This window comes from Colossoma macropomum, unplaced genomic scaffold, assembly GCF_904425465.1.
Source record: "Colossoma macropomum unplaced genomic scaffold, Colossoma_macropomum, whole genome shotgun sequence".
NCBI lineage: Eukaryota > Metazoa > Chordata > Actinopteri > Characiformes > Serrasalmidae > Colossoma > Colossoma macropomum.
Genome location: NW_023494795.1, coordinates 20,404,899 through 20,428,368, shown reverse-complemented (window position 1 = coordinate 20,428,368; position 23,470 = coordinate 20,404,899). Strand labels below are relative to the sequence as shown.

The 23,470-nt window shown below is 39.0% G+C and overlaps 1 protein-coding gene across 1 annotated transcript in view; it reads left to right on the top strand.

Annotated features, from left to right (window-relative positions):
• Positions 1 to 23,470, top strand: part of pak5 (p21 protein (Cdc42/Rac)-activated kinase 5) — a 52,560-nt gene that overhangs the window by 12,346 nt on the left and 16,744 nt on the right. Inside the window, 2 exon segments of the mRNA XM_036581781.1 lie at positions 1,958 to 2,002; positions 20,022 to 20,849. Of these exon segments, the coding sequence (XP_036437674.1) occupies positions 1,958 to 2,002; positions 20,022 to 20,849 (873 nt within the window).

The window sequence follows — 23,470 nt, the reverse complement described above, 5'->3', positions numbered from 1 at the left end:
GCAAAAGAAACAGAAACAAAAGAGCCGTGTTTCGTTTTCTTGCTGCTAGTCTTGAATTATTAACTTCATGGCTGCCGTATACAAACAAACAGCTTCTGCTTCAGAATATGAGGCTTATGAAATGGAAGTCCTATCAGTGGAAGGCATAAAAGATCCAAGAGAACCACACATTATGTAGGATCCTTGGGTTATGCTTGTTTATTTACATACAAGTAACATTTAATTTTGTAACTTAGCCAAGACAGTGTCAAAAGAAAACAGAAAGGAAGACTCTACAGTAGTTGCAGTTAGAATGCTCCAGCTTTTTAGCTTAATTTCTATCTGCTTCATCTGTATCATTACGATGGATTATAGATAGATTATGTTTTCCTGTATATGGAAAAGAACAGAAAACCTCCTGACTTGAAACACACCTATATAGAAGTAGGTATGTATGATGCAATTGGCAGATAAACAATATAACATTGGACAGATGTTTAGATTTCAAATTGATGTTTGATAACATATACTCTGAAAAAGCAGACTGTTTAGGTGATGCCCGGCTACTTTGCTAAAATGTCTGAATTTTATTTATTTTACTGCATTTGTAACCCTACAGCAAGAAGAATATGGGTAGTTTAGTCCTAATTTCTATTTTTTATACATTTTACATTATATTTGTATCATATATGACATCTGTATCAGCATCAGCAGATACTGACATGAAAATATTGGATATCGGCAATGGCTCATCTTTCTGTATCAGTGCACTCCTAAATAGAAGCTATTGGGTAGTTGCGGTATTCCATAAATACATATTTGAAATATGTGGGCAATTTGACACTACAAGCATTACACTGTAACGATCCAGGTCTTAAGTTGACAGACATAACAGTACTTTCGAACACCATAACATAGTGATGGGGGAATGTGTTGAAAATATATTATCATGATACTTCAAGACATTTTGATGATATTCAATTTGTATCACAATGTTTGATAAGCTGAAACAGGCAAAAAAAACTTTTAAAAAACATTTTTGTTTACACACTGCACTGAACTAAATCCAGTCAAACAGGACTAATTCTGTTCTCTTTGTAATGAAGTGTGCAGTTGATCAGTTGTTTTTAAGTAATGATGATATTCACAATAAGCTCAGAAAACCATATTGTGACATAAGTTATCATGATAAATCTTGTCATACTAGCCACTCCAACATTTGCTTTCTCTGAAGTTTTCTGATATTCATGCATGATGAGGCTGGAACCTGTGAGGCACTTCTGTGTTCACTTGAATTTGAATGGCAGGTTAGGTTAGCACTGTTAGCTGGCCTTTGTTGTTAACCAGAACTGTATTGCTGCATAAAAATCCCTCTGGAAAACTAGTTTAATCTCAAATAGAACAAATCATACAGATTAACACGGTACTTTACAAATACGTTTTATTTATGAGTGTTCTACAAAAATGTGTGTTTTATGTAATTGTGTATTGATAGAATGCGGCAACTGCCCAATGGCTTCTATTATTATTGTGTTTAAGGCCAGTGAGTTTTATGTTCTTTTCTATGTACACATCAAAACACATCAACAATTGCCTGGGGTAATTAACCGCACGTTATATTTGCACCAGACAGAGATCTGATAGAAAAACAATGGAGTGTTCCTGATGAAGGCAGATGGAAATTTGGAGGCATAACAGTGGATGACCTAGTGTAACTGCAACAAAGCACCAAAATGTCTAAATGTTGAGTTTTAAGTTGCGTAATTATGTGCTACTTAGGAATGCATTGAGAAATCTAGTCAGTAAGACACAGGATGTAAGGAAAAGGGTCAGGACTGAGGATGGCTACAACACTGGCTCTCAGAAAATGTAAGAAGATTTATGAAAATGCATTGCCAACTGTCATCTAGTGCGGTGTCATAGGAGATATCTCTGAAGAGGGTTCAACAAGATATTAATTCTCTTGCTCTCTTCACAGATATCTCCCAAGAAAGTCCGGTCAGCTGAATCGCCGTTGCGAAAAGTATGCCCTTTTTCCTACCCTATTTTATCCTTCTTTTCTCCTTCGACCACCCTATCCCTCCTTTTATTTCTCTTTAATTTCCCTTTGTAGTTTTTCACTGCTTGACTACATGCATTTTGAGTAGGGATGTCTGTGATAGTTTCAAAATCATTTTGATGAAAATCTCAAAAACATGACACCAGAGAGGAATGTACCAAAAAATGCATACATTTTTGCAAAAGCTGAAATGCATGCACTTCTATTTCATAATCACACACTCATGATGGTCAGATTTGATGTATTTAATTGTACTATGCAGCCGTATAGAACTCATATGAATGCTTCATGATGTCATATGGCTTGCTATAAGCATGTCACATGATGAAACATTGTCTTTTTTTGATAATTAAACACCATGAGATGTCAAAGTTCATCTTCTGGCATGGACCATTACTTTTTATGAGGGAGTTTTTAAGCTTGTTTTATCATGCATGCTTTGCTATAGCAAGCCAGAATATACAAGACCAGTGAATTTTTGACATTGTAATGAATGCTTGCCTAGATCTGGATTACATATTAAGAAATGAATACTAATTTGCATCATCATACTAGGTGTGGGCCAACAAGGTCCCTCTGAAGGCTGTTGTTTTGTAATTTCTGAAGTCTGTAGACATGATTGTATCTGCTCCAATTTGAATTTGAACCTTATACGCTCTTGTCAGTGAGACATTCTGAGACATTGGTGACACCCCCTTTAAATTCCACTGCCACTGGAACTGTACAGTGTAAAACACATCAAACACACACACACACACACACACACACACACACACAAACACACACATTTTCTAAGTCGCTTATCCTTCTGGGTTGCGGGGGGAGCTGGAGCTATCTCAGTGCTCATTGGGCGGAAGGCAGGATACACCCTGGACAGGTCATCAGTCCATCACAGGGCAGACAGACAGACATATACAACATCAAAAACAGTTTAACCAAAAAAAAAAATACTGCAGGTGATGACAAGCAGTGTAACTGGTCATTTTCTGCTACTGTTCCTCTTTTTTTTACAGTATACCATGTTCTCTGTCACTATATAAAAGAAGCAGTTTCTGAGTGAGTGTTTGCACAAATTCAGAACCCTTAACCTTATGGGGCTGACGCAAAAAAAGCTGCTTAATCTGCTCTTCTCCATTAGTCATGTGATGTGTCAATACCCTTATTTGCTAGGTAAAGGACGTGATCTAACAAAACAGAAAATTTCTAGGTTTTCTTTTGTTTGTGTCACAAAATACCTTTCTGAATGAGAAAATATGAATAGGAGTATGTCACCCATTAGTCATGTTTTATTGTTACTCTGATGAAACAAAACAATTCGAGCTGTGTGCTGAATGAGCTTGCATGCTCATAGTGTGTCCAACAATAAAGAAAGCCTTGTGCATCTTTTATGCAGTGATAGAAACACACAGTAGCACACAGAAAGTGGAGATTCTGTATGCTTGAATGTTTCACTCTCGCCTGCATGCACATGCTGTAGCTCCTCTAAGCAGATTTAAATGAGTTCATCATCGCCAAATCTCGGAATGTATCGCTGACAAGACACTCTGTTCGATAGAGGTAATCAGAGTAACAAAACAAGGAGACTGACTTGTGATGTATTTTCATACTCAAAATGGTAGATTGTGACACAAAACAACATAAAAATATAAGAATTATTATATTATTTGCTTATCAAAACAAGTACTACAGCAGCTTATGAAATTACCTTAACAAGGAAGAGTAGATGGAAAGGCAGAAAAAGACACTTTCTTTCCTCGGCATTGAATAGTTAGGTCACTAACGAGTTCTGTAGGCCATCTCTCAAGTAGTTTGCCTTTACCTTTTTCAATACGGGAGCACCTTGTTTAAATTACATTTAATAAATTACATTTGAGCAACTAGTGGATAGTATGACTTTTTAAAGGCCACTCAGCAACTGCATGTATCACTACAAAGAGAGCTTAATTAGTCTTGCTTAATTGGATTTAGTGCAGTGCAGTATGTGAAACACTAAATAAAAAAACACTCCACTCATATTTTTGACAGTATTTTTTAAAAGTGTTTCTTAATAAAGTCTCTTTTAAAGTTATCAAACCTCAGAAAAACTAAATACTGTAATACGTATCTAGTATTGGGGAAATGTGCATGATGTTATTCAGTTCATCAAGGCAGCTTTGTGCAGGCAGTCTTTCTGTTTCTTTGTTTTATGCGATAATATTACTGCTATGAGGCTGATTGGAGCACTTATTAGGAGCATGGCGTGAGTCACTGGGTCTTAGCTGTGTATAATTTTAGAAAGCGCTCAGCTAGCCCTCTCGACTTTTTTCCGCTCGGAGCGCTGACACATGAATGATGTGCTCGCTTCTCCGGCTGGCAGACTGTCTGTGCGCCGTTCCTGAGGTAATAAGGGAGTACAGAGAAGGAGAAAGGAAACTGCGTCCATCGCACAAGTGTTCGGCCTGTTCCGCGGATGGACGAATCCTCTCTGCATTTTACTGCTGGTTTCACTTTATTCGCTTTGTTTAAAGGGCAGAAGTGTCAAACCCATTCATGTGGTCTTTGTGGTTACCCATCTTTTTGAATCCCAGATTACTGTGGTTTAGTTGCGTGCACACGTATGTGTGTGAAGCCGATGACAGTGAGCACGAACAGGTTTTGCCTTGATGAGGTTGGTGTGCTGCAAGTGCATGCACTGGGAGGAAATTCTGTGGCTGTATAGTTCAGTTTTTTTGTAGTACATTAGCTTTACAATGAAGCTGGTTCGTTAGATGCGAACATAGTCAGTGGTCCTTCAGGTGTTCAAAGGTTTGTTTAATCAAACAAAATGGTATTTTTAGATGTTTTATATTTCAAGGTTTTTGGGAGCAACAAGTTGATTACAGGATAAATAATATCCTGTAATTTTCTGTTTATAATCATTTTTGTCATTTTTGTCATTATGATCACTACTTTTAAAATACAGGCATTCTGGATATTAATTTTATTAGAATTTCATTATTGATGATCTAGTCTGATTCTGGACTGATCTTAGCTTTTATTATAGCCTTGCTTTCTAGTAATTATTTGAAATTGGTGGTAATGATAGTGCTATCATATTAATCAAATTTATGTTTAACAAAAGGCAGCTTAGCACGTTAGCACATTAGTTTTCACGCTGCCATGATGCATCATTTGAAGAACAGATAGTCATTGAGTCCTTAAGGTGTCAGTGGCAGTGACTGGAGTTGCATGTTGAAGCTCATCTCACTGCAGTACAGTGTTGATAGTCACTGGATCGTGGCCAGTTTCAGCGATAGCCGGCAGCAGAGCAGTAGCCGACGAGCATGTGATGGGAGGGAAACATGAGAGTAAGCCTGAGTTGCTAACCCGGTACAGGCGACAGCTGCACGGGGTGAGTTACGATGTGAACGGATGGAGCTCGCTCAGGCCAGAGAAGGAGGGCGAGAGAGGGAGAGCAAGAGAGAGCGAGCAAGAGAGAGTGAGAGAGAGGGCAGCAGGTGCAGGGACTCTTGGCCTGGGCCGGTCAGACGGAGCACGGCCAGCCGCTGGAGTCGGCTGCAGCTGGACCCAGGAGAGGGGATCCAACCCACCACAGGTGTGTCATTCACACAGAACCAGTGTACTGATACACACATGCATCACTATCCAATCTGCTGAAGTTAACCAGCACATTGTAGTGAGGTTGGAAAGTCACATGTCTAAAAGTAGGTAGAGACCCCTTCTAATTAGTGAATTCAGCTACTTTAAAGGGGCATTTCAGTTTAAAACTAGAGTGAAGTATGTTTTACTTCACAACCATTGGAAATCCCTGTGGTGTCAACCAGTCCTGCTAGTAAGTGCTAATAAATACAACCAACTTAGCAGTAGTGTGGCTCTTACCTCAGCCGCCAATGTCATTTCTGCAGTTAGGAATCTGTTTTTTTCCATTGTAATGATGATGTTAAGACAGTTGCGTGACATGACTAAGATATTTGTCTTCCTTAGTGGAAGATACATCATCAGGAAGGGATTTTCCTAGTCTGTAAACCTCTTTAAAATCTCACTTTAAAGACTGCTACCGCACTGCTGTAGGTGGCGAGCAGATGGGTTTACAAAAGTAGTGATGCTAAATTTTTTCATTTTGGCTGGAGTGTCCCTTTAAAGTCACCATGCTAGATGTCACCTAGAAAGTGCACATTTTCTTTTGTTTTGACTTATTTATTTTTTCCCCCAAGTTTAACATACTGGCAAAATAATAATATATAAACATAAAAAAAATAAATGTAACCATGAAATATAAAATGTGCCATAACAATTTTTATTAGCAAACAAACTGTAATTGTGCATTAAAATGCTCAGAAGTGTGTTCTCTGTAGTAAATGTGTAAACTCGTTTTCACTTAGTAAATCAATCAAACGTGTCATTTGACCAGGGGAGCCCAAACTTTTGCATATGATTGTATGTACTATACTTGGGAATACTATTATTACATATAGGTACTCATATGTACAATACAGCTGTGGTATATGTGGCCCAGGACCGGACAAGATGTGGGTGTTCATGTTTATGAGGTTGTAGCTGGTAAGTGCTCAGGTTCTAATGACTGCAGCACCTGAACTGTTTTTAGAGATGTTAGGTTTATTTTAGTGTTTGTGTGTGCATGAGAGAGGAGAGAGAGAGAGAGAGAGAGAGAGAGAGCTCATAAAAGTGTAGTCATGGTGTGAGGTGGTGTTTGTGGTCAATGGGTCAGAGTTTGCTGAAAGCTCTGCACAGTGATGTCCGTTATCACACTGGTATTTATATCGCTCAGTAAACTCAGCATCATTCTCTCTCTTTCTCTCCCATTTGTTTGCTTGTCTCACTCTCTTTCTCACTCTTTTTCTGTACCTATGTTGTTCCTATCCTCCTCTCTCTTTCTTTCTCTCTCTCTCTCTCTCTCTCTCTCTCTCTCTCCCTCTGTCTGTCTGCTTCTATCTTGTTCCTATCTCTCTCTCTCTCTCTCTCTCTCTCTCTCCCCTTCTCTCTGCTTCTATCTTGTTCTTGTCTTCCTCTCTAATAGGAGTATATTAGTTGTTTCAGAATCACACTGAAATCAAGCTTTTTTGGAATGTAATCAGTACCTTGTTCTGTGGTTTTCAGTCAGGGAGAATAGTGTGAATGATATCACCCCCATTCGTGCTGGTGTCCTGTGTATCACATGGTGTTTATGAATATGTTCAGACACATGCTGTACGTCCTGCTGCAGGGCTTATTTTGAGAGCTGTAGTTGATGTTTGTGCCGGCTGCAGTATGGTCGTCTGAGGCCGGCGAGTGGAGGATAAACAGAGTAGACAGGGCACAGTGACTCAGGAGAAACAGCCTGCTCTTCTCTTCAGGTCTTTGGAGGATTTCATTAATGAGACTACAGCATCCTCTAGTGCTGAAGAAGAGTAGTGTCATCAGCTAACCAGTGACTTTTTGTCATGATGATGTGTGAACTACATAGTGAACATTTGTTAACTCAGCAATCAGTCATCATCAGTTGCTGATGTAAGTAAATATTACAGACAAATGTTCATAAGATGTGAAATAGGTAATGGGTAAGACGTATCCACCCAAAAAAAATCACCTGAGATATTCAGAAACATTTATTTCTACTATTTACTTTGTGGGAAGCAACATTGTCCCAAATGATGACAAGCAGGAGGCCGGAGTCTGTGTTTGTCAGTAGAGGAATGTGTAATAGATTTATACAATATCAAACTTGCCTGTTAAGGTTGTTAAATACTGTACATTGAATGCTACAGTGTGTCAACAGGTCGGACCCTTCTTCCACGTTCTATCATGGACAAGCCATGATGTCATTTGTCTGAATTCCACTAAGAATTTCAGCTCCATAAGGTCTGTATGTAAGGCCTTCTTTGGACTCTTCTCATGTAATTCTGGAGAATGTTGCCCTCCACAGCTCTAGCTTCTGTTTTAAGAGTATAAAAGAAAAAAGGAGTTAATATATTTGTTTCTGAATATTTGTATTATACAATACATTGCACTGAAATGTATCTCTTGGAAAACTACCCAGGAGAATATGTTTCACATTGTGATATTCTTACATTTTGGCACAAAATCTAAATCTGTTTACAGTACATTATCAGTGGATAGTACTACATCAACATACAGCACTAATGAAGGCTGAAACCTGTAACATTACAGCCTGTATTTTGTGTTTTTTTATGGTCAGTGTTTTGTGAGTGATTGAAGGAATTTACTTTCCTGATAGTCAGCTGTAGTGTTTGGTGGAAAGGTTTACTTTTATGTCTATGTTTAATGTTTTGTGGAGGTTTGACCATTTTGCAAAGAAAAAGCATTATACTGACCAGCAAGCCTCTGTTTAGTATTGTATGTTAACTACTTTCACTACTATGAATGGCTTCTGAATGGATAAAAGTGTTTAAGCAACTGAGAAAATCTGTCACTACACAAAAGACAAGATTAAAACACCTGGGACCGTGGATTAACTGGAGAGATGAATGATTTGACACAGCAAACAGGGTAGAATAGGGCAGAGCTGGAAGTTAGTGTACGGAAACAGACTGGTAAACTGACTACACAACTGACCATTATAAAACCTAGCTAGCCAGAATCACTGTCTGTGACGCTCACATAAAGTCAAATGCAGTAAAGTGTCATTCAGAGCTTGAATCTCCTCCACTGTTGGTACTGTTTTTTTGTGTTTACTGTTAACAATTGATCCATGTGAGAAATCATGTGACCACACAGATTAAAGAGAACTCATCTTACGTTCACGGTTTTGTTATAAGGTGGGGAATGGACACAATTACCCCAGTAGGGTGCAGATAATTCAGAGATTTGATTTGTAACTGAACCATTCTATACTGCCTGGTGGAAAAAATGCCAATAGACCCACAGGAAATTGCTTTTAGATACTTCAATGCACCAAGGAAAATTAGAGAATACATGTAACTCCTGCCGTACACTTGTTTAAATGTAGTGGGTAATGATATGTGGCATCAGAGCACGTCTAGTTCTGTTTAGTTCCAAAAGAGGTGTTTTCCTCATGGTAGTGTTGTAGCGTTTATTGGACTTTTATTTTGAAGTGCAGGGCAAGGTTCTGCCAAGACAGTGGTTGTTGTAGCGGAGCTAGAGAGTGCTAGAACCCGCAACAGTAAGAGCCGTGAGCTAGCCTGTGAATTGTGTTTCCCCCGTTCTGTATGCTGTTTTCTAAGTAAAGTTGAGTTGAGCTTATAGACTAAACCTGAGTCGTCTAAGTTTCTTGTGAGAATGCCCCACTTCACAATACATTTCACCGCTTCCAATTTCTCTCAGCTGTTGGTATGGAGGTAGCTGAAGCTAGTACGGTCAGAAAAAGAGCTCGAAATTAATTTTCTCTATAATTCAAGCCCACTGGGACTCCAGTTGGGTTCAGGCGTCATTTCTCAGGTATTTGTCAGTCTCCAGTTGGGTTCATATTTAACCTTCAGGTTTCTCGTAGCCCATCTTCCTTGACTGACTGCGGCCTGCATTTACTACTTCTTTAGTTTTTTCCCTGCTTTGTGCTTCACGCTTACCTTTAGTTTACACAGTCTGCCACGCTGGAGTCATTCATTGCAGCGGGTTCCAATGAGGCCCACAAAGCCAGCATGAGAACAGTGCATTAGGCCATACAACATTTTTTTTTCAGATCAAATACTTTTAGGAATTTGTTTAAAAGCATTGATTGATTAGTGATCATTTTTTTTTAATTTTTGCTGTTTTATTGACGATCTGATGATTGCTGTCATTGTGGCTAGGTTACATAACATTGTTGCTGAGGTCATGTAGCAGGCGCTGTCGCTAGGAATGTGGAGTTTTATCCAGTCACCTGTTGGTTGTAGTTAAGGTCTGGACAAGTTCAAAACGTGGTGCTGTAGATGGGGTCAGAAAACTAGCTGTACGTAAATAATTTACCATTTTTTGGTGAAAAAAATGATAAATATCTTAAATACTTCTTTATTATTTACACAGTAACTCAATGATGCCAAGTAATGCCATGTTGTTGCAGTGTGCTTGTGCTTGCGGTTGTGCAAGACCATTTTGAACTTGGAACTGGATGCAATTCTTTGGTCTGAAGAAGCTTCTCAGAGATAAGGTAACAAAGGTTTACATGTCTATAGTTGGACTTTTTCCCACTATCTGCAGGTTAGTGTCTCAGGGTCTGAATGATGAAGATTGGGCTTGGTGGGCAAACCCTGTGCAATCAGTCTTCAGTTTTAGCTGAAAGATCAGAGCAGACAACCTCAGGTACAACCAGTGTTTCTGCACGGCCTATCCCATTTTCCCTCTAGAAATAGGGGGCACCGCCACAGACCTCTGGTGTCATGGGTCATTTTGTTATCGGCTGCATACCCGAATAAGGACTCTGGGTCTGAGTTGTTTTTATCTATGTCTGTTATTTCGAAAATCTCACCTGTTACATGCTGGGGTAAACGGAAATATTTCAAAGACAATGCATATTGTGTACCTTTTCCCTGTTATCAGTGAATCCTCTTTATTATGAGGTCTTGAAGTAGTCAAAATACAAATATTTCTACAAACATGCTTCAAGCAATAAGTGGAGGAACGTTATGAGTGGAGATGCTTCAGGCAGGTGTGCTGCATGAAGCTCAGGGGCATGTTTGGCAGAGGAGGCATAAAAATATGCATAAGTGTAATGTAAAAACAGTATTTGCATAAGTATAATGTAAAATGTAAATGTACATTACAAGTATAATGTAAAAAGTATAATGTAAAAAAATAAAAGAAGAGCTGCTGTTCCTCAGCTGACCGAGAATGTCAGTACAGGCCCTGGTCATTATCAGCTAGAACAGTCTATCCAAAACTATGTAGAAATGAATGTTAGAGAAAGTTTGCACACAAACGCGCATTTGAGAGTTCAGTGGTCTACAGAGATGTGGATAGAAATTATATAGTGCACCATCACAGTATTCTGTACAAGTGGGTGTGTACATTTGTAGCACACACCAAGGGAATGGTAAAGGCCTGTATGCTTGACCTCATCAGCGGATGGGGTCCAGTGGCTCTGTTAATGCTGGTATTTTGCAAGCAGGTTTGGGTCCACATGTGCCCTTTACAGGGAAGGGCCACTGCAAATCATTTTCAAGGTTCTCTAACTAATTAACTTTTGTCCTATGATGAAACATTCCTATCCTCCATTTCTATTCTCCCTCTATCCACAGGGCACAAAGGGTCATTGAATGGTTTGATGTGTATGAAAATGATCTCATCCCACCTGTGAGAGGTTCTGAATGCTTTTCAGTGGATGATCTCCATCAAGAATGCTGTATAGGTTAAACTGGCAACAATGTAGCTAAGGTCTGAGTCATGAATAACCTGGACTGATAGATGGATTCTAAGTGATGGTCCTGCACATTTACATTTTAGACAGGGCATTATGGATCCTCTGTATTGGCTGGGTTGTTTTCATACAGCAGTGGCCTCAACAGCACCCTCACCTCTGGGACCTCTCACATCACATTGTTTTCACTCTCCATAAAAGAGAGCTGTTTCAGAGTAGACTTTAACTGAATGTCCCATTTGCACTCAAAGAGTAATGAGGTTAAGAGCTTTTGAGGGGTTCAAGTGTTTTTGTGATTAATTAATTAATTTACAGCCTTTAGTCCACTGGGTCGTAACATTACAGCTGTTAAGGGGGCAGTTTGTCCTCTCAGTGCTGTGCAGGTAAGTCTGCACAGAAACATGATCATGTTTGCAGTGTTAAGTCTCCATAGAAATTCTGCTATTATTACCATCAGATATTTAACGTTGTGTTGTAACAGTTCCACATGTATTGTACCAATTCCTCTTATCGTGGTCTCAGTAGTGAAAGTCTGTAAGCAGTAGGACATTATTTCTCATAGGAGGTCATGCTGTCTTAAATATCACACTTCAGGAGGTTTTACTGCCCATTGTGAATGACCTTTAAAACTTAATGACCTTTATAGTGTGATGGTAGACTTTAACCCATCTTCGCATCTCACTGACTTCATTCTCAGAAGGGCAAATGTCAAAAGTTTCTCAATTTTACAATCACAAGATTGCCATATAATTGAGTTATAAAGATTTTAAGAGGATGCTATGAATAGAATGTATCTATCAACCTTGATTTTTGCTGAGCTAGCCAACCTGTGTGAAAAAAATATCACTAGTCAGCATGTACTGTATTTTCATCACCAGCAGGTGGAGCCACAGCACTATTTCTGGTTTGAAGCATGCAATCTCAGTATGGAATAAGAGCAGTTTGAATCAGTCCCAGACTTGCTGTGTATGGGCTACTGTGTGACAAACCAAATCTCAGTGTAACCCGTAATAGTGCAAATCACAGCTATTTTAGAAACTTCTGAAAACTGAAAATGCTGAAGAAAACTGCAACTTTGCATTTGGGACATGCTGTGTGTGATGTCTTTTGACCTGCGCTGAGACAGTGTGTACAAGGGCTGAGCAGATTGATAGTATTGATACATCTGATCCTGGCATTTTCTTTAGTTGTTTACAGGCTGTAAATTCAAATTTGTTATTGTTGTGCTCAGAAAAGTGTATTGTGATTAAATGTATCCCATTAACAAGATTTTACATAATCCTCCTATAGGAACATACACACAAGCATTATCCATCTTAAAAATGATAACATTAGGTTATTTAAATCAGTCAAAGAAGAATCCAACAGATTTTGCTATATTTCTGCATAATTAAATCATTAAGACAAACTAAGTCATTCCAAGAAGTCTGATGTGAAATGCTCCATTCTGGGGAAACTTGCTGAGTCAGAATTGTTCACAATGGTGGTGATAGGAACCAGACATCCAAAGTATTTTGTTTTTCTACCTCACTAAAAATTCTTACCTGATATGGTTATGAATATGCTGCCTGATGCCTGAGATGTTGTTTTACGATAGTTTTACAATAAAATTTTGTTCTAAACCTTTATTTTTTAAATCCATTCAGGTACATGCAGGGTGTTATCAGGCAATATAGTACCCAAAGAAAATATATTCTAATTTAACACTATTTTATATGATCAACAACTCAGAAGACACATGTAGGTTCACTAGGTTCACATTTTATAGATGAGTGAAAACCAGTTGCTATATTTGAATTGTACCCATTGTGTCTCCTGGTTTCTCCCTCCACCATGTAAAGAAATCTGATTCAAAAAATGTCTCTACAATTAATCATTTTACATTGAACCACTCTGAACGGTGTTGTTTACATCTCACAGTTGAGGAGCACAGGTATACAATAATAGGCTGATGAATAGGCACAGGCATGCTTTGACTGGACCGCTTAGTTAGGAGTAACACAAAAACATTTACAAATACATTTTGGAAATATGTATGTATACATATATGTATATATGCAGTTATCTAATTTTTGGTTCTTCTGATCTCCTTGGATTTTCACACACAACAGTCCCTAGAGTTTGCTCAGAATAATGCAATAAAGAATAAACCTCTAGTGAGACGGAAATGCCTTGTTGATGAGAGAGGTCAATGGAGAACGGCCAAACTATGGTAACGGGAACTTAGATAACCTCTCTGTACCATTGTGGGGAGCAGAAAGGCACCTCAGAATGCACAACACTTTAAACCTTGAGGCAGGTGATCTACAACAGCAAAAGACCATGTGAGTTCCACTTCTGTCAGCCAAGAACAGAAAGCTGAGGCTGCAGTGGGCAGAGACTCACCAAAACTGGTTAGATGAATCCAAAAGATTTGCAGCATGTCAGAATCTCAAAGGAATGTTTTCAACATCTTGTGAAATCCATGCCATGAAGAATTGAAGCTGTTTTAAAGGCAAAGAGAGCTCCTGCACAGCATTAGTATAGTGTTCCTAATAAAGTGCTCGATGAGAGTATATGTACACATTTTGAAATATATTTGCTTCAGAGCTCCTAATCACTGCAACATTTGTTCTGAGACCTCCCCCTGACTGTGACTGGTCCATGTCACAGAGTTGGTAGCGTCACTGCACGGAGTGAGCCTCTACCAGTGCTTTGCATCAGAGCAATGTATACCTGGTTCATTCTACAGTCTATTCTTACCGCTGTGTGTTCAGTGGTAGTTTGATTTTGTTTACTTTTTTGTCTGCCAGAGTAACAGTATAAGTTTTGCTATGATACTTGTATTTCTACTGTTCAGTATTGGATTAGAAGTAAAATCACTGGTATGGCTGTGTTGCACACACAGCCTCTCTGTAGTCCTCACCTGAGAGCAGAAGGAAAGGTGGTTTTGTGGGGCTCTGCTGAAGGCAGTGTCATTAATTACACCCCCCATACGCACACTTCATTACGTTCAAGGTTAATCCCTCGCTTATCTTCTGGCTCTTCCCATCAACTCCCTCTCCTCCCGCTCATTGTTCCCTCACTCCCTCGCTCCCTCGCTCCCTTCCCTCGCTTTACCTTGAGACGACAGGGGCGCTGGGGCGGGAGCGGATCTATTACGTCTTATCACGACGGGACAGGCCGAAGACGCGCCCCAGTGAAATATGGCTCCTGTCACAGCAGCTAGAGGAGAGAGAACAGCCCTGAACTCATAGCGAGAGAGAGAGAGAGAGAGAGAGAGAGAGAAGGAAGAAGTACAGGCACTCCACAACTATCACCTAATTCAAACAAATGGTCAGATTTCCAAGGCTGAGTTTGATTCTATAGCTTGACATTGATTTGGCACACAATTAACCTCACCTTGCCCCCTCCCCCTGCCTTCCTCTCTCCCCACCACTCTCTCTCCCTCACTCTCTTTTGCTTTGTGCTCCTCAGTGCTTATTGATTTTCACTCCAGACCTAGTTTCTTTTCTCCTCGGTAATAAACACTCCATCTCCTCTTGCTCGGAGTCAGAGGAATTAAGCAGAAAATGTACAATCTTGTTCATTTTTTTTGACATAATTCTTAATGGCTTTAATAGCATAGAATTTGCTTCTGATCCAAAAGAAAAGTGAATACATTTTTTTACAACAGCTGTTTAAGAGATGGCTTTTGTAAATTATTATTTCAAATGTGCTCTAAAATGCATACTTCAAGCATATCACCCCAACATTTTGTTTTCACTTTACAGGTCATGTGAACAAAGCTATTGGTACTAAAAGGTAAAAGTGGTCTTTGGTTTACAGTTTACACTAGTGCTATAATGGTGATACAGAAAACCTCATACTAGCACTGACCGTAGCAAGTTATAAAAGTAGCAGCAGCAGTAATAAATGAGTAGACCTGGTGATGTAGAGGCCACGCAGTAGTTATGCTTGAGGTAACATAAATAGTAGATTAGAACCTGCAGGCTTTTAACCACTGACCTGTCAGTACGAGGATCTGCCTGATATATTTTTTGAACAATAAAACATACTATTTGGTCAATGTAAAGGGAGCACTGATGAGGCAAAAATGAAATCCCACTGATAAAGCTCTGTAAATGATTATAATTTGTAGGGACGGACTTATTGTGTTTTGTATTTTTGTGAACTTATGAGGCGCTTTCATTAAAAGGGGAATTCCACTGATTTTTCAAACTTTCTGTGTAATTCAATTGTTCAGATGTAAACAAAGTCATTCAGAGTGGTTTGATGTGAAACGCTTCGTTCTAGAGAAACAGTGATCTCCTTCATTATTGGCACCCCTGGTAAACTTAAGCAAAATGGATTGTAAAACATTCTTTGTTTCTTATCCTTTAGATCTACCTTTACATTCAAAATTTGAACAGAAAGCTAACATTTATTTGAAGTACAATTGAATGAAAAAACTAAATCTGATCATGAAAATATTTTTTTACAAATCTAAGCATGCCACAAATGTTGGCACAATAGAAATTTTTAAGGGTGAAATCTAACTGAAGTTTATTCACATTCATAATTTATGTTTTTAAGTTCACCTGAGCGATTAGGAACATTTAAATGGTCAGTCATGACTTCCTCATTCACTTGGGAATATATATGAGATGACACACAGGCCAAGTTCTCTCAGTCATCCACCATTATAGGAAAGTCCAGAGAATACAATCGATGTGTGAAAAAAGATTTTTGAGGCACAAAAATCAGAAGGTGGCTACAAGAAAATAGCTAAACAGCTGAAAATGCCCATTTCCAATAATTAAGAAGTTTAAAACAAATGCAGATGTTATGAATCTTGTATGTCAATATTAACCCTACATACAATGAGGAGGATGTTTTCAGTGGCCAAAGAATCTCCAAGGATCACAGATAGGGAGCCCATTGTGAAGTATGGTGGTGGATCTGTGATGTTGCAGGGCAGTATTTCTTCCAAAGGCCAGTTTGGACAGTTTGATCGGTATTATGGACTTCTTCAAGTTCCAGCAGACATTAGATAAATACCTGACTGCCTTAGCAGATCAGTGATCCAAACCACACCTCAAAATCAACACAAAAATTGTTCATTGACCACAGAATCATGGTTTTGCCATGACCATACCAGTCGCCTGACATAAACACCATAGAAAACCTGTGGCTGAACTGAAGACAGTCCACAAGAGTGGACCATGGAATCTGAAGGATCTGGAGAGGTTCTGTATGGAGGAATGGTCTCAGATCCTTTGCCATTTGTTCTCCAGTCTCATTAAGCATTATAGGAGAAGACTCAGAGCTATTATTATTGCAAAGGGAGGCTGCAAAGTGTATTAAATGAAGGGGTACCAAGAACTATAGCACACATAGATTTTTAAAAAAATTATTCAAATTGTATTTCAAATAAAGGTTACATTTTTGTTAATATTTTGAATGAAAGATCAAAAGGATAAACAATAAATAATGTTTTTACAGTCCATTTTGCTCAAGTTTACCAGGGGTGCCAGTATTTGTTAAGTGCACTGTATATTAGTGATTAAGTGATCAATATCATATACTAGTTGTTTATTATTGTCAAAGTTATTGCTGCTTAAGATTAGTATCAGTAAATCAATAATTGTACATTGTCATTTTGATTAGGCCCTAATCAGTATATGATGAAAGTTTGGTGTCTGTCTGAAGTCTTGGACTCATACTGTGGGCTTTGGTTTGGGAATGACCCCAGCACTCAGTGACACTGATATTATAAAGACAGATAGTGCTTGCCTTAATGGCAGTGCTGTGAGGTGACTGGCCTGTCCTGGAGATTTATAAACTCCTGCATTAAAAATAAAACTTGGTGCACGTCGACCATGCCGACTGAGTTACAGCAGTCAATAAATGTTTAATGGTCCTCTTTTTCAATTATATAGCCGCCTTCTTTTTAGCACTTTTATTTTTTCTACACTCCTCAAAGACAGATTGATGCTAACATGCACTGTACTAGTCAGGCAGTCATGCTCTGTAGTGTGCTTGTGTAGAATTGGTTGTGTTTTCCAAAATGAGCTGCATACAGACTCTTTCATGCATCTGCATGTTACCCTGATGTAAATGTACAGTGTATAATAAAAAAGGATTTCACTATAGATTACTGGGAAAAGGATATCAGTATACCCTCTACCTCTCTTTCACTGATTGTGCACTCTTTTATCGTTGGATAAGATTCAGAAAAGCAATTTCACTCTACTAGTCTCAATGACTTTTTCCTGGGACTTAAATTATGTGTGTTCAATGGACTGTTCCACTATCAGTTCCACTTGACCAACATCTCACACTGGTGTTCTGATGTGTTGGCCTACAAGGTTACTGTAGCCATGCTGGGTTTGTTTTGTAGTGCATTATCTTTGCATTTTGCTAAATGAAAACCTCAGTTCAGGGATGTGTATCAGACTCTGAAGAAAGTAATGTTGCAAAATAAGAAGATTCAGATCAAGGCGGTTCCTTGAAAATGGGGAAACACAAAACTCAACCTTTTTCAATTGGGTTTAAGTTAATATACTGTTAGGTTACTGTAACCTGCATAAAAATGTTACATTAATGTAATAAATCTATAAAACTATATATATATATATATATATTGAAGTATCTGTATTCAGTCCAAGTTACGTTTTATAAGAGCAGTATTCAGAACACAGTTACCTTTTTACACTTTTAGAATACTTTTAGAATACTAGAATACTATATATATATAATCTTTAAACAAAACACCATCAAATCCCGTTCATTTTAAAATCAGCACACAGCATGTAAAGACGTACTCTAAAGAACTGGCTTGTTTACAAACACTGAAGTTTCTGATAAAGCCTGGTATAGACTGATAAATCACTATGACGAGCCAGTTAAACTGAGCATTAGTGAACTGTTTTGAGGGATGGCTGAACTGAACTGTCTCCTCAGTAGTGCATATATGTTCACTTATGAGTGATAAGCTTAGCTTTGTTATTCTACTGGACTTGTGCCTGCACTCCGAGGCAAGTTTCAGGCATATCATTAACTGAAAATCACATAGCTACTTTCTTTATAGTCAGATTTCCAAGATCTTGTTATTGGGACATGATGAGTTGTTTGCATAGTTCATGAAATGGCAGTGGGATTATGGGAGCAGCAGAGGACCGAAGCAAGTGATGTTTACAATTTTGTATTTATTTTTGTATTCATATGAATAATTCGATTTTTCATGTAACATATCAACAGAATAATTACATGAATATAAATGCCAACCAGTAGGCTAGCAGCATGGAATAGTGTGAATTAAATAAATTCACTGTACTATGTATTCTATCCGCATGTATTGTAAATGTATTCTGAATTCATTGTATTGGAATACATTACTGAACACATTTTGGACAGTGAATTTAGTATTCAGATATCACTACTTTTTCAAAGTACTTTGCCCAACCCTGTGGATATTTCTGCTGAAGCAGCTTTTAAACGCATTGGTTTGGCTTTTGTCAGAGCTCCACAAACCTGATTGTGTACATTGTTACAAATGAGTAGTGAGCTAAAGGATGATAACACTAACACTAACGTAAAAATAGCAGTCTGTATTTTAAAGAGCAGTGGTGGACAGTGAAAGTAAAAGTGTTGAATGTTCATTGTTTCCTACTGTGTAGGGGTTGGTGATATGGCAAAAATATAAAAATACAAGACATTTTCTCTTTATATGATAGGTATTGCAATTTGATTGATTGGTACAGAGATAAGGAAAGTTATTCCACATTTAAAAATTACCATAAAAAATAATGACAATTATTTTTTAGTATTTTTTCTTCACATGTGCCACTGTATCAATGTCAGTCCACTTAACCAAGGCTCATAATGCTCTCTTTATAATGAAACATGCAGTTGGTGAGTGTTCTCTGAGTATACTGACTACACCCACAACATGCTCAGAAAATCAAATTGTGACAAAATGGGACGTCATTTATCCCAGTAACAATAAGTATTGTCTTATTGCCCACTCTTCCTACACAGTGCAGGTTTCAATGGGAAGCCAGACTAACATGATATTATTTCACTTCAAGCCGCTTCGTATGCCTGTGTAATTTGCAGTGTTGCGGCACAGTTGATTTTGTCAGAGCGGAAAGTGAACAAAGAAGGACAATTCACTCTACCGTTTTGGCTTTTGATGCACACGTTTTACTCCTAAGAAGGTAAAAAGTTGTTTTTTTTTCAGCATTTCATTCCCCTGCATGGAGAGAGAAAGCCGAGTATGAGTCACAGCGCAGCTGTGAAATGCTCTTAGGCAGGGGTGGGATGAGATGAGCAGAGCCTCCATTTGTTTAGGCTATTCAAAGAAATCTGTTCTGCTCAGGGCTGCAGCATGCCAAATGCTAAGATTACTATAGCATATTCTTGTCAGAATCCCACTGATATTTATGGTAATTCTTTTTTTGGGTCAAAACGCAAGCACCCTGTAGCACTGTTGCAGTGGAATTCTTGCACTGCGCTTTGAAGAAGCCTTCTTAAACTTGACCGTGATCCCTGGCTGGTCCTGATTGTAGCCAGCAACAGGCTAGCTAGGCGGTCTGTTGTTGTTATGGTCCATGGTGCTTAAAAAGTTCCATTCATCCTTCTGTTCATGTAGCGGTCATGAAGTTGGATAATCCCAGTGTTCCGGGGTCAAGCTAGGGTGTCACTCACTGTTTGTACCTTTCCCTCTCCTAGACCATCGTGCGGGGAAGCAGGCCACCCAAGGATGCTTCCATCAACGGCCTGCTGGAGGAGTTCGACAGCATTTCCGTGACGCGCTCCAACTCTCTTCGCAAGGAGAGCCCGCCAGGAGCGCACCAGGCCGGATCCAGCAAGCAGCCCTCTGTGGCCTCAGCAAACGCCAGCAGTAGCGGTGGCCCAGAGGAGAACGGCTTCAGCCACTACTACGCCCGCTATTCCTGCGACCTGGACAGCAGCAGGGACTTCTCATTGGACCCGTACCGGGATAAGGGTGGCTATGATGGAGAGTGGGCCGTGGGACGCCACTACCGATTCTCCGTTAGACAGAACGGTCATCCTGTTCGGAGCCCCTTCTACCCAGACGCCATGCCCCAGAAGACCTCAGACTATGCCAAGTTGCCACCAGACTATCATGCCTACCTGGAGAGCAAGGTGCGCCTGTCGGCTGATGAGATGGGTGCCAGCAGCAGCAGGGACTACTACAGGGCCTCTCTTGGAGGGTCCAGTCAGGATTACCTGGGCACGCCGTCGCGGGCTTCTTTGCACAGCGAGCAGATGAGCTACCCAGATGGAGACTGGGGTGGAGGGGCTTATGGCCCCGGCTTGAGGGACGACTATGAGAAAAGGCCCAAGTCATCATACATCTCCCAGACCAGCCCTCAGCCAGCCATCCGCCAGCGTTCCAGATCAGGCTCGGGCCTGCAGGAGCCCAGCCTGCCCTATGGGATCAGTGCCTTCAAGGCCGCACCACAGGGCCCCTACAGCTCCTACACCTACCCTCGGCTCTCTGAAAACACCTCTGCTTCCCAGATCATCGGCAAGGTAATCCAACAATCCATTTTCTTCTTTTTCATCTATCACAGAATGTCACGTGGTTTGGGTGTGACTCCTGTGTAACAATGCAATCTTGTCTAAATCATGTTCAGTATCTGAAAAACACAGGTTCACCAGGTTAATTTTAACATGGTGACATGTTGCAAATCACATGTAACAGGATAAAATCTCTCTAACTAGAGAAAACAGAGAAATCTTTCAGCCATGTTCCGTAGTAAAAAGAAATTAGTGTCACCACTGTAATTTTTTCTCTAGTAACATTTAGGTGAAGGTGGTTAAAGGTGTATTTTTTTTTCAAATATATTATTTCTGAGTTGCACTCCTAACTGTTTTGCCATGTTTTGCTTTTTTATTTTTTATTATTTTCTGTTTATTTGTTATTTAATGTATTGTTTGTAAATCATAATCACAGTACTTAAATGCCAGAAGGCTGCAGTATGAAATGAGCCCTTTAACTGCTCATTGTGCTTTTTATCTTCACTAATCACAGTCATAGAAGTTCCAAATGTGTTTTATCAAAGTATTCATGTAATCCAGTATTTATTATTGCTGGTGAAATTATTCTGGTTAAAATGAAAAAAAAAAAAAACTCTAACCGTGTCATATTATTGATTCACCCTCACATTTTTGATATATTGCAAGGTGCATTACAGTTGCAATGTAATGTAATGATTGCAGTACTAGTATTCGGACCATATCATTCAGCCCTCGTTTGCACTATTGTTGGTCACTATAGGGCTGTCACAGTTACCTAATTAAAATTGATCACCCCATTAAAAAAAATAATATTAAAATTCACATTCTCTGTGAATTAACTTACAAATGATTTTAAATGGTAAACAGAGTATCTTCAGGTCCAAATAATGTTGTTTAGCAGGTCAAAAAGTCTCTACAAGGTACAGCTAATAGCACTCTTTTTTGTGTCAGTTTGTTACAAATTGTGTGTATATGAAGTAAAAGTTTAGGCTGACAGACTAACAGACTACTCCAATAGTATATAATCCAAATAACTAAAAAATCCTCAAATGTCCATGTTTAGGCAGGGTTTAAGGAGTACTAAACCTTATGTGGAAAGAGAACATCACTGCTAGATTTCCATAAAATCACTAGTGTAAATTAGCACTAGAGCATTAGAGGTGGTACCTGGGCGTACTAATAAAGTGAAGATTGCTCAATATGGCAATTAATCCAGGGTCTGAAGTATTTTATTTTTCACCTAAACCCATTCTATTTTTTGGCTTAAAAAAAAAACACAAAACAGCCCTAACAAAAATGAACAGATTACACAATTAATTATCAAAATAATCACTAGCTTACTCAAATACTCATATAATTGATTGTGACAGACTTAATCTAATGTAATGTAACTGAAAGTTTTAAACTTTATACAAGATCACAAGTTACACTGAGTAGAGATAGTCATGTCATCCATAACAGTATCACAAACCTTTAAGAAAAAGATCTTAAGAACATTTAAAACATTTACAAATGGTTAACACTGTTCTATGTAGGCTTATGATTTTAAAGTCATTTATAATTTTGCAGTAAATGTCCTGCAGAAGGCCGTTAACCTTACCCCAACTCCACCCTGACCCCCTTGACCCGAGCACATATAGATAGGGTTTTATCTCCCGAGTCGCATCTCGCCGCAGGCCGGAATGCTCTTATGCTCTGCAGTACTGGCTCTGTGATGGATCTCATGTCACCGCTTAATCTACTCGCCTCGAACGGGAGCTGGGCTGCCAAAGACACAGAATTACTTTTACGAGAGTGGTGCAGAAATCAATTAACGGAACACTGGCAATCTCACCGATAACAGCAGTTCATCCGAGACTTGGAGGCGAGGCCCTGTGTAAAGCACACAGAGCTTTAGTGTGTTAAACAGCCTTGGAGAGATCTGCTTTGTGAATGCAATGCTGCAGTTTTATTGGGTAAATTAAGCAGAACCCAGAAATCTTTCATAATAATAAATTGTGTATCTTTACAGTTCTTGTACAAATATCCCACATAACACGTCAAAACACATTCTGTCGAATTTCTAGTATTGTGTGTTAGCCTGTATTTTAACTACGGTATTGCTAAGACACCATTTTTTGGCATGTCCACTGTTTTATGCTGTATACTTCAAACGATGAAAGAACTAAATGTAATCAAACTACCACCGAACACGGTGTTATAAATATGCCTAAGAGAACTCTGAGCAGTGCTGATGGCTCCGTGCAGTGATGCAGTCAACCATCTGACACCATGTGGACCAATCACAGTCAGGGGGAGGTCTAAAAAAATGACATGCTGATTAGGTGTTCCGTTCGACGCACGCTTCACTGTACAAACTCAAACAACCACATCATTTTGGCCAAAAAGACTATTTTATTTGAAATATACTGCAGACTGAAGTTGAAATGCACACAAACCACCTGCTTTTCTGATCTTAATAAGCACTGAAGAAAATGTTACGTCTTATTACGCACAGATCATTGCCCAACAGAGGAAATAACTTGAAAATCAAAATTGAATCAAAGCTACAGATATGATATAGACCTGATTTGGTATTATATTATAAGGCATTATATCCTACATGAAGAATGCAAAGGGCTATTATATCAAAG